The following is a 12,658-nucleotide window of genomic DNA, read 5'->3' on the forward strand; positions in this document are numbered from 1 at the left end:
ATATTTAGTATGCAGAACGTGAAATAATGTTCTTGAGTGGGGAGATGTCTTGCTTTTTTAATAACAGGGAAAGCTTTATGGCCTCTAAGTATTTTTATTTTCCCCATTTTCGAAGATAAGTATAATGCGCTAAGAATAAAATGAATTGGGGATGTGTTTTGGAAATATCAACATCTTATTGTGCTGCATTACCCAATTTATAATGTGAACTATTTTGTAAGTGGTAGGTATTATGGATTAGTTTATTTTTAGACAGTGCTTCAGCAGTAGGGAGAGAGAACAGATCTCTTAGTGCCAATTAAGAACTGTTTTTTGCTGTTGCTATGCAATACTGCTATGATTTTATTTTATTTTATTTTTTCCTGAACAAGTCTGAAAGTAAGATTATTTGGATGTCAAATTTTTTCTTTCAGTGTGCAACTTCATAACTGTCTTCAGTTTGTGCATTTTCCCCTGTTGTATTAAGTCTTTTTATTTTATGTTACAGCCAAGAAAAGAGCCCTGCAGGTCTAAATCATATCTTAGCAGCATTTATTATCTTTCTCAAGACTTTGTCTGTTAACTTTCGAATTCGAGTATGTGAATTAGGAGATGAAATTCTTCCTACCTTACTTTATATTTGGACTCAACAGAGACTTAATAATTCCTTAAAAGAAGTAATTATTGAATTATTTCAGCTACAAATTTATATTCATCATCCAAAGGGAGCCAAAACTCAAGATAAAGGTATAAAGAAAGTTTTTTCCTATTTTAAATTTGTTTTTTCATTGATATACAAAGGGTTAAGTATGAAATCTGTATGATCAGGAGGTTATGACCTTCCTCTGGATTGTTATGCATGGTAATATAATTAGTCATGAGGATATCTTTCACTTTCTTAGAAAAAAATTGAAACTGTGGTAGCAAATCATATCATGCATTGCCATTTGTTTAGTACAGTTCTGCATTTTATGAGGAGTACAAAGATGAGACACTGTTTCCTCTAGGAGGTGATTATGTAGTAATAATTAGGCGCTAAGAGGTGTGACACAGAGAAGGCAAGATCTTGTTTATCTACATATGTATTGCTTTTATTAGAAAAATAAAATAGATAAATATGGACTGAACCAGCTAGATGTCAGTTCCCAATGAAGATAAATACATATTGCCTCCAACCTCATAGTTATTCCAGGCTTCTGTTTGCTAGGAAAACTGAAAATAAATGACTTATCCTCCCTTCATTCCTTTAGGTTAATCTTTCACCAAGAGAGTATTGCTTGGATGGTGTAGTTCCATTCAGTAGACAAGAATTTTAGTGGGTAGAACCAGAACTGAATGAGTTCACTCATGATTAGGCTATGTTTTGACTCTTGCTGATACTAGCTTTTAAGTCAATTCATCATGGTTAGTATAATGACCTTACTTTATCACAATCAGCTGTGTGTGTTTTGTGCGGTCTTCTAGTATACATAGTTAGATGTATTTATAGCCCATGAAATGACTATAGGTCAAAGAATAGTGACTTTTCTCAGTTTTTCATCTTTCATATAGCTCTTACCAGAATGAAAATTAGGCTTATTAGGGCATGGTGTGATATGTTTAGGGTTTTAGTTAAATGCATGTTTAGGATGAATTGAAAATCGGCAGATGATAAGGCTGTCAGAAATGCTAATACAGTTTTAGGCTACATTAATAGATTATATTAAGTTCTTAAATAGATTAAATTAAATTCATTAATAGGTTTTAAATAGGTTATTTGTTTGTGGAAAGTAATAGCCCCACTGTTTGTTCCTCATACTTATTAGATCAGAATTGTGAGTATTCTGGTATGCTCATGAGATTTTGTAGAATAAGCATTTTTAAGAGACATAAGTTGACTGGAGTAAGTCTAGGGAAAGAGGAGAGATGACGATATGGTGTCTGGATAACATGTTATTTGTACACTTGTTGAAGAAATTGGTAATGTTTTTCTGTTAAACAAAGGCCTGCAGAGAAGCTGGTTCTCATAAAAGAGGGGATGTACTAATTGTATTGTTTTTTTAAATTCTTCCATATTCTTATCAAACTTTCTCTAGTCAATTTAATCAAAATCTCAATCAAACTTTTATTTCTTCTCTCTTCAAAGCATATACAGTTAACTGAGTGTGAGGTGGACATCATTAGGAAGTAGAGCTTGTCAAGGATATAGTCAGAGGAGCCATTAGTAGTAAATAGACTGCACCAGATGTCTTCTAATGTTTCTACCTGAAAATGGTTTTGTGGAAGTTGGCAGTACAAATGGATTGTATATATAGATTATATTTTAATTATTTTTTAATATTACAGGTGCTTATGAATCAAGAAAGTGGAGAAGTATTTTACACAACCTGTATGATTTGTTAGTTAATGAAATAAGTAATATAGGAAGCAGAGGGAAATACACTTCAGGATCTCGTAATATTGCTGTTAAGGAAAACTTGATTGAATTGATGGCAGATATTTGTCACCAGGTATAGTAGATCTTGTCACATTTTGAAATTTTCCATTCATTTTCCTTTTTATTAGGCCTGTAAAAAGCTTATAAAATTACTCTGTACATGTTGATTCCTTTCAAAGCACCATAAATATTTAGAATTGCTCTTCTAACTTACAAGATAACTATCTTACAAATATAAACTTAGTAAAAACTGATGATGAACTTTTCCATTCTTAAAAAAGTTATCTATAGGAAATAAGGTTATCCTAACCCTATATGTTTCTTTTTTTCCCTACTGATTTAAAAATTATATGGCATAAAATTCATTATTTTAAATAGTATATATAATTCAGTGGTTTTTAGCATTTTCACTGTGTTGTGCAACCATCACCACTAATTCCAGAGCCTTTCCATCACTGCCAAAATAAACTTTGTGCCTATTAGCAGTCAGTTTCAATTCCCTGCTTCTTCCAGTTCCTAGCAGCCAGCCACTAATCTACTTTCTGCCTGTGTCGATTTGCCTGTTTTGGTCATTTCGTATAAATGGAATCATATAATGTGCAGTCTTTTGTGTCTGGCTTCTTTCACTAAGCATAATATATTCAAGGTTCTTCTATGTTGTACCATGAATCAGTATTTCATTCTTTATGACTGAATAATATTCAGTTGTAAGGATATATTACATTTTGTTTACCAGCTCATCAGGTGATGGCTTAGTGTTTGTTTTTTTTCTCTGTAGAAGAATTTTAAAAAATTTTTTATTTTCAATGCAATTTTTAAAGGTTATATTCCATTTAAAGTTACTACACAATATTAGCGGTATTTCCTGTGTTGTATAATATGTCCTTACAAACTCCCACTCAGTAGTTTGTACACCTCTTCCCTGGTGGCTCAGAAGGTAAAGAATCTTCCCACAATGCAGGAAACGTGGGTTCAGTCCCTGAGTTGGGAAGATCCCCTGGAGAAGGGAATGGCTGCCCACTGCAGTATTCTTGCCTGGAGAATTCCATGGACAGAGGAGCCTGGTGGGCTACAGTCCATGAGGTTACAAAGAGTTGGACACGACTGAGTAACTAAGACACCCTACTTGTAACCACTAGTTTGTTCTCTGTATCTGTGCATCTGCAGCTTTTTTATTATATTCATTAGTTTGTTGTGTCTTTAGAGTCCACATGTACTTGATATCATACAATATTTGTCTTTCTCTGACTTATTTCATTTAAATGCCTTCCAAGTCTATCTGTGTTGCTGCAAATGGCAGACCTTTCTTTTTTAATGACTGAGTAGTAGTCTTTTGTGTGTGTGGGTGTGTATCCATTCATTTCTTGATGGACACTGAAGTTGCTTGCATATCTTTCAGTTGTAAGTAATGCTGCTGTAAACGTTGGTTGCATATATGTTTTCAAATTAGTACTTTTGTTTTTTACAGCTACATACCCAGGAGAATTTTACTGGGTTATAGGGTAATTCTGATTTTAGTCTTTTGAGTAACCATCAAACTGTTTTCCACATTAGCTGCCCCAATTTACATCCCACCAGCAGTGTAAAAGGGATCCCTTTTCCCCATGTCCTTGCCAGCATTTGTTATTTGTGTTCTTTTTGATGGTAACCATGATAAACATTGTGACAGCGATGAGGTGATATGGTTTTGATTTGCATTTCCCTGATAATTAGCAATGTTGAGCATCTTTTCTTCTTCCTGTTGGTCATCTGCATTTCCTCTTTAAAAAAATATCTGTTCAAGTCTTCTGCCTATTTTTAAAAACTTACTTATTTATTTATTTTATTTTTGGTTGCACTGGGTCTTTGTTGCTACACATGGGCTTTCTCTGGTTGTGGTGAGCAGGGGCTACTCTTCATTGCAGTACACTGGCTTCTCACTGTGGTGGCTTCTCTTGTCACGGAGTATGGACTCTAGGTGCATGGGTTTCAGTAGTTGCAGCACACAAGCTCAGTGAGTTGTGAAGCAAGGCCTTAGTTGCTCTGTGGCATGTGGAATCTTCCCAGACTAGGGATCGAACCCATGCCTCCTGCATTGGCAAGCAGATTCCTATCCACTGTACCACCAGGGAATTTCCCCTTCTGCCCATTTTTTAATCAGGTTGTTTGTTTGTTTGATAAGTTGTATGAGTTGTTTATATATGTTGGATATTAACCCATTACTGGTCATATCACTTGCTAACATTTTCTCCCGTTCAGTAGGTTGTATTTTTGTTTTGTGGGTACTTTTCTTTGGTGTTCAAAACTTGTGTGTTTAATTAGGTCTCATTTGTTTATTTTGTTTTTATTTCCTTTTCTTTAAGAGACAGATCAAAAAAAAGTATTGCTATGATTTATATCAAAGGGTGTTCCGCCTATCTTTTCCTCTAGGAGTTTTTTAGTATTCAGTCTTTTAGGTATTTAATCCAACTTTTTTTTTTTTAATATGGTATTGGAGAATGTTCTAATTTGATTCTTTTACATGTAGCTGTCCAGTTTCCCCAGCACCACTCATTGAAGAGACTGTCTTTTCTCCATTGTATATTCTTGTCTCCTTTGTCATAGATTAACTGACCATAAGTACAAGGGTTTATTTCTGGACTATACACTGTTCCAGTGATCTATGTGTCTGTTTTTGTGCCAGTTCCATACTCTTGATTATCAACCTTTGTAGTCTGTATGGTCTGAGGGCAGGGAGTGTGATTCCTCCAGCTCTGTTCTTTTTTCTCAAGACTATTTTGGCTATTTGGGGACTTTTGTGTTTCCATGCAAATTTTAAAGTTATTTGTTCTGGTTCTGGGAAAAATATCATTAGTGTCATTTTGTTTTGGCCACAGACAGCATGCAGGATCTTAGTTCCCCAACCAGGGATTGAACCCATTCCCCGCTCCGGCCCCCAACCCCTGCAGTGGAAACATGGAGTCCTAATCCCCGGACTACCAGGGAAGTCCATCATTGGCATTTTGATAAGGATTGTGTTGAATCTACGGAGAAGGCAATGGCACCCCACTCCAGTACTCTTGCCTGAAAAATCCCATAGACGGAGGAGCCTGGTAGGCTGCAGTCCATGGGGTCGCTAAGAGTCGGACACGACTGAGCGACTTCACTTTCACTTTTTACTTTCATGCATTGGAGAAGGCAATGGCAACCCACTCCAATGTTCTTGCTTGGAGAATCCCAGGGATGGGGGAGCCTGGTGGGCTGCCGTCTATGGGGTCACACAGAGTCGGATACAACTGAAGCGACTTGACGGTGGCGGTGGCGGCGGTGGTGTTGAATCTATAGATTGCCTTGGGTAATATGGTCATTTTAATAATATTGATTTCTCCAATCCAAGAATACAGCATATCTTTCTGTCTGTTTGTGTTGTGTTTAGTTTCTTTTATCAGTCTTACAGTTTTCTGAGGACAGGCTTTTTGCCTCCTGTAGGCAAAAGGTTTATTCCTAGGTATTTTATTCTTTCTAAGGCAGTGGTAAATGGGATTGTTCCTTAATTTCACTTTCTGTTAGTTTGTTATTAGCGTATAAAATTGTAACAGATTTCTGTATATTCTTTTTATATCCTATATCTTTACCCAGTTCATTAATGAACTCTTGTAGTTTTTCTGGTGACATCTTTAGGATTTTCTATATATAGTATCCTGTCATCCACAAAAACAGTGACAGTTTTACTTCTTCCTTTCCAATTTAGATTCCTTTTTTTTTTTTTCTGATTGCCATGGCTAGGACTTTCAAAGTCATGTTATATAAAAGTGGTGAAAGTAGACATTCTTTTCTTTTCCTGATCTCAGAGGAATGCTTTCAGCTTTTCACCATGTGTTTCCTCTATGTCTGCTTTCTAGGAAGTTTTCATTATAAATGATGTTGAGTTTTATCAAAAGTTTTTTTATATTCTATCTATTGAGATGATCATATGGTTTTTATTTTTCACCTTGTTAATGTGGTATAATATATTACTGATTTTCAAATATTGAGAAATTCTTAAATTTCTGGGATAAATCCCACTTGGTCATAGGGTATGTTCTTTTTAACCTATTGTTGGATTTTTTTTTTACTAGTATTTTGTTGTGGATTTTTGCATCTGTTCATTAGTAATATTGGTCTGTAGTTTTCTTTTTTATGATATATTTGTCTGGTTTTGGTATCAGGGTGATGCTGGCCTCACAGAATGTGTTCAGAATTGTTCGTGGCTCCACGGTTTTTTGAAATAGTTTCAGGATAGGTGTTAAGTCTGTAAATGTTATAGAATTCACTTGTTAAGGCATCTGTTGCTGGACTTTTGCTTGTTAGGAGCTTTAAAAATTACTGATTCAGTTTCATTGCTGTTTATTGGTCTGTTCACATTTTCCATTTCTTCCCAGTTCTGTCTTGGGAGATTGTACCTTTCTAAGAATTTGTTTTTTCTAGGTTGTCCATTTTATTGGCATATAGTTGCCTATAGTAGTCTCTAATGATCCTTTGCATTTCTGTGGTGTTAGCTGTAACTTCTTTTTAATTTCTGATTATACTGATTTGGGCCCTCTCCCTTTTTTTTCTTGATGAGTCTGGCTAAAGTTTTATCAATTTTATTTTTTCAAGAACCATCTTTTAGTTTCAATGATGTTTTCTATTATTTTTTTTAGTCTCTATTTCATTTATCTAAAACCTGTTGGAGGACTTTCCTGGTGGTCCAGTTAAGGTGGTTATGAATCCACCTGCCAGTGCAGGGGTCACAGGTTTGATCTCTGGTCCAGGAAGATACTACATGCCTTGGGGCAACTAAGCCCATTGGCTAAAACAACTGAACCCACACATTGCAACTACTGAAGCCCACGCACTCTAGAGCCCATGCTTTTCAATATGAAAAGTCACCACCATAAGAAGCTCTGACACCTCAACTAGAAGAAGCTCTGACACCTCAACTAGAGAGTAGCCCCTGGTTGCCATCACTACAGAAAGCCTAGGCATAGTAACAAAGACCCAGCTCAGCCAAAAATAAATAAATAAAATAAAATAAAAATAAAACTGGGCTTCCAGTTCAAGATGGTAGAGTAGAAGTACATGCACGCAACTCCTCCTGTGAGAGCACCAAAATTACAACTAAGTATTGAACAACCATTGATAGGAGTATGCTGGAACCCTCCAAGAAAAGATATCTCATGTCTAAAGACACAGAAGAAGCCCCAGCAAGACAGTAGGTGGGGTGCAATCATGGTAAAATCAAATCCCACATGTGCTGGGTGGGTCACCCAGACTGGAGAACAGTAAAACCAAAGTTGTTCTTGCACTGTTGTGAAGGTTCTGAACCACAACTCAGGCTTCCCAGCATAGGGATCCGACAAAGGGACTGGGAATTCCCAGCAAATCTGGGCTTGAGGGCCAGCAGGATTTGATTATAGGCCTTCCAAAGGAATGAGGAAACAGAGACTCCAGTCTTGGAGGGCACAAACAAAATTTTGTGCTCACCAAGATCTGTAGGAGTGGAGCAGTGACCCCATAGGAGACTGAACCAAAACTACCTGATGGTGTTGGAGGGCTTTGTGGGTTGGCAGGGACTCACTACAGGGACAGGGGCACTGGAACGTTCCACCTTGGCATAAACCCTCTTGGAGTTCACCATTGACCCTACCATAGGGCCCATAGACCCTAAGACTGGCTTGCCTCAGGCGAGCAACTACCAGTAGGGAATGCAGCCCCACTCATCAGCAGATAATTGGATTAAAGCTTTACTGAGCAAGGCCTTGCCCATAAGAGCAAGACCCAGTTTTTCCCATCACCAGTCCCTCTCATCAGGAAGTTTACACAAGCCTCTTAGCTTCATCCATCAGAGGGCAGACAGAAGAAGCAAGAAGCACAGTCTCACAGCAGCTAAAACAAAAACCATTTTACAGAAAGTTAATCATGATGGAAAAGCAGAAAGTTATGTCTGAGAATTAGGGACAAGATAAAATCCCTGAAAAACAACTAAACGGATGGGAGATAGGCAACCTTCCAGAAAAAGAATTTGGAATAATGATAGTGAAGATGATCTAGGATCTCTGGAAAAGAATGGAAGAAAAGATTAAGAAGATGGGAAAAATGTTTACCAAAGACCTAGAAGAGCTAAAGAACAAATAGAAATGAATAATACACTAGAAGGAATCAAGAGCAGAATAACTGAGGCAGAAGAATGGATAAATGTCCTGGAGGACAGAATGGTGGAAATCAATGCCACAGAACAGAAGATAAGGGGAAAAATCAAAAGAAATGAAGACAGCCTAAGAGTCCTCTTGGACAACATTAAATGCACCAACATTCATATTATAGGGGTCCCAAAAGGAGAACAGAGAGAGAGAGAAAGGACCTGAGAAAATATTTGAAGAGATAATAGCTGAACACTTCCTGAACATGGGAAAGGAAATAGTCAACCAAGTCCAGGAAGCACAGGGAGTCCCAGGAAGGATAACCAAGGAGGAACACACCGAGACAGTAATCAAACTGACAAAATTAAAGGCAGAGATAAAATACTAAAAGCAACAAGGGAAAACAGCAAATAACATACAAGGAACTCCCATCAGGCTATCAACTGATTTCTCAATAAAAACTCTACAAGCCTGAAGGGAATGGTATGATGACGAAAGGGAAGAAAGGAAAGAACCTAACAACCAAGAATACTCTACGCAGCATGACTCTCCTTCACATATTATGGTGATATCAAAAGCTTTCCAGACACACATAAGCCAAGAGAACTCAGCACCTCCAAACTAGCTTTACAACAAATGCTAAAGGAATATCTCTATGCAGGAAACACAAGAGAAAGAAAAGACCTACAGAAAATAAACCCCAAACAATTAAGAAAACGGTAATAGGATCATATATATTGATGGTGGTGGTGATGGTGGTGGTGATGGTGGTGGTGATGGTGGTGGTGATGGTGGTGGTGGTTTAGTTGCTAAGTCATGTCCGACTCTTGCCACCCCATGGACTGTAACCTGCCAGGTTCTTCTGTTGATAATTACCTTAAATGTAAATGGATTAAATACATCAACCAAAAGATACAGACTGACTCAGTGGATGAAAGCATGTGCATGTATGCCCTTCTACTTATCTCTGCTTGACCCCCCGCAAATTGTATGTAATTATTTTATATTGTTAAGTTAATCATGTTCCCTTTAGCACTTGCAATTGTAATTATCTTATATTTTATGTCTGGCTATTAATTGTGAAGACTTCCCTGGTGGCTCAGATGATAAAGTGCCTGTTTACAATGTGGGAGACCCGGGTTCAATCTCTGGGTTGGGAAGATCCCCTGGAGAAGGAAATGGCAATCCACTCCAGGACTATTGCCTGGAAAATCCCATGGACAGAGGAGCCTGGTAGGCTACAGTCCATGGGGTTGCAAAGAGTCGGACACGACTGAGCGACTTCACTATTAATTGTGAAAACTGATAAACATCTTTTACTATTGTGATTATGTAACTATTACTCACTTAATACCATTGTATCATGATTGGTCCATAGAAAAGTAATAGAATTCTGTATTATCAAAACTAGGATCTAGTAGAAAAACCTGTTATTTCTTTTTAAAATCCAGTTGCATATCAGAATTATCTTCAAATATTTTGAAAACTACAAGTGCTCAGATGTATCTTTTTTTCCTCCAGAGCTTCAAATAAGTTTATAAGAGCAGTCATGTTTAAAAGCAACTGGACTATTCAATGATCTTTTACTTTTATCTAGTTTGTTTCACTCTTTCTATTTCATAATCACTGTTCCCGTTTCCTTTAGTTTATATTCTCCAACTCCTCTTGTTTTATGTTCTTTCTGAAGCCTTTATCAATGTAGTAGAAAAGCTTTTGTGTGTGTATATATATATATATACACACACGTGAATATTTATAATATATTATCTAATATATATACTTTTAAATATTTATAAATATAAAAAATTTAGAAAACATGCATCTTTGCCTGACTAAAAAAATTGTGAAATTTTGATTCCATTTGTTTGACTTAATATAAATAGAATGGTAGATTTGTAATTAAAAAGTACATATGTAGCAAGCAAGAAAGGTTCACTGTATAGCATAAGGAACTATAGTTAATATCTTGTAATAACCTATGATGGAAAGTAATTTCAAAAATAATATATGTGTATTTGTATAACTGAATCACTTTGCTCTGCACTTGAAACATTGTTAAGTCAACTATACTTCAATAAAATGTATATATTTAAAAAATAATAAAAACAAATAAAACCTGTGAGACACATCTAAGTTTATAGCAAACAAGCTTACTTCAGAAAATAAGAAAAATCTCAAATAAATAGCCTAACCTTATACCTAAAGGAGGTAGAGAAAGAACAAACAAAACCCAGTTAGTAGAAAGAAAGAATTCATAAAAATTAGAGCAGAAATAAATGAAATTGAGCCTTAATGTTTCTTAAGTAAAGATTTTCCCTAGAGATTTGGGTACCATGCAAGGATGATTTCACTTGTCAAATATTTTCTTAACACTAAATTTATGATTTAATCCTTTTGAAAATTGGAATTTTTTCTTTACTTTTAGATGTTTTGGTGCTTTCAGTAAATTTTCCCACACAGTATAGCTAATATTTTACTTGGTAATGTCTGCTTTCTAGACAGCCATTATTATCTGCAAAATGTTTATTTCTATATGTCATATCCATATATTTCAGTAATTTGTTACTCGTTATGACTAACCTTATTGTCAGCTGAAGAGGAACATTTTTTTCTATTGAACTATTAGAAATAATAGCAATATTAAATGTATTTTCCTTTGTTATTTTTCAGGTTTTTAATGAAGATTCCAGATCTTTGGAGATTTCTCAGTCTTACACAACCACGCAAAGAGAACTTACTGATTACAGTGTACCTTGCAAAAAGAGGAAGATAGAATTAGGCTGGGAAGTAATAAAAGATCACCTTCAGAAGTCACAGAATGATTTTGATATTGTACCTTGGTAAGTGTTCTTTTTTTCTCTTTCAGTATCATTTTAGTCTCATTAATTTTTCTCACAAGACCTCCAGTAGGTTCCTTTACCTCATTGGCCTAGCCAGAACTAGGTCACACTTGGCCACACCCAAAGCAGTTACTGACTAAAGGGGAATGTCATGCTGAGATAACCACCTGCTGAGATAACCAGGACATGCTCAGATAACCACCTTCATGACTATCTCCTGAGGCCAGAACTAGGGCCTTTCCTATGCATATTCCCTATGCATATGCACCTTTCCTATGCCTATTCCCATAGTAAGAAGGAAGGGAGAAATGCCTGATTGGTGGGCAGTCTGTACAGTGTGCCTCTTGGAATTCACTGAGTTCTATACCTCAACACAAAGAGATTTTACCATGCATAGTACCTTCTAATATAATTAAATTAGGAAGAAATTAAAGATAGCATTCAGAATTTGGAGAGTAATTTGAACCTTATGCCATATTAAAGGCACTTTTTATTATTTGCTCTGTTCTTTAGTCTTATATAGCATTCACAGTTATTTAAGTAATTATATAAATTGTGGAATTCTGTGAAATCACAAAGTTTTAGGTCTAGAAGGAATCTGTAGAATTCTTACAGTTCAGCCTTTTTTGCTTTACCAAAAAGAAAACTGCAACTGAAAAAGGTTGAGCAGCTTGCCTAAGAACAGTTACATAACAGAACAATTCATAGACTAGTCATACTTTTATGAATAATGTTCTATGATTTTTTCCCATGTCAATGTAATGTTTAAATATAGTTGAGTTGTTGGGGGGGATATATATATTGATTTTGATACTTACTGCTAAATTCTTGTTTATTTCCTATAGTTGATGGTACCTATTTCATATTCTTTAATTTATCCATTTAGTGAGGTCATTTATTGAACACCTACTATGTGCCAGGCATAAGGGGTAGAGAGTGAATAAGTTGCAGTTTCTATTCTTGAGTCGCACACATTCTAGGGCACTCGCAGCAAATACTTACTGAATTAACTGAATTAATGTCGGGGGAAACATTTTTTTTTGGTTTTTGTTCTCAAGGTATATTGTTGGTGGCTGAAGGGCAGGGAAGTGTGCAGTAAGAAGTAGAATATTGGTAATTTAGTTATTTATAAGCAAATTTAGTTATTTGTAAGCAAAATATGATAGCTTACCCAGCTAGCCAAAATGCTGTCAATCTTCTTGCCACTTTAGGAAGTAGGACCAAATAATTACTAACAGCCAGTTTATTTTGAGGGTAGTCTGGAAAATGATGATGACAATGTTCTAATTAGGATATTGTATGAG

The 12,658-nt window shown here is 36.0% G+C and overlaps 1 protein-coding gene across 4 annotated transcripts in view; it reads left to right on the top strand.

Moving 5' to 3' along the window:
- The window catches only part of ATM (ATM serine/threonine kinase), a 152,252-nt gene that overhangs the window by 24,529 nt on the left and 115,065 nt on the right, over positions 1 to 12,658 (top strand). For all 4 annotated transcript variants that reach the window (XM_061440214.1, XM_061440213.1, XM_061440215.1 and 1 more), the window contains 3 exons: positions 488 to 726; positions 2,305 to 2,468; positions 11,185 to 11,354. In XM_061440214.1, coding sequence (XP_061296198.1) covers positions 488 to 726; positions 2,305 to 2,468; positions 11,185 to 11,354 — 573 coding nt within the window. The remainder of the gene's footprint in view (positions 1 to 487; positions 727 to 2,304; positions 2,469 to 11,184; positions 11,355 to 12,658) is intronic.

Source organism: Bos javanicus, chromosome 15, assembly GCF_032452875.1.
Source record: "Bos javanicus breed banteng chromosome 15, ARS-OSU_banteng_1.0, whole genome shotgun sequence".
Taxonomy (NCBI): Eukaryota; Metazoa; Chordata; class Mammalia; order Artiodactyla; family Bovidae; genus Bos; species Bos javanicus.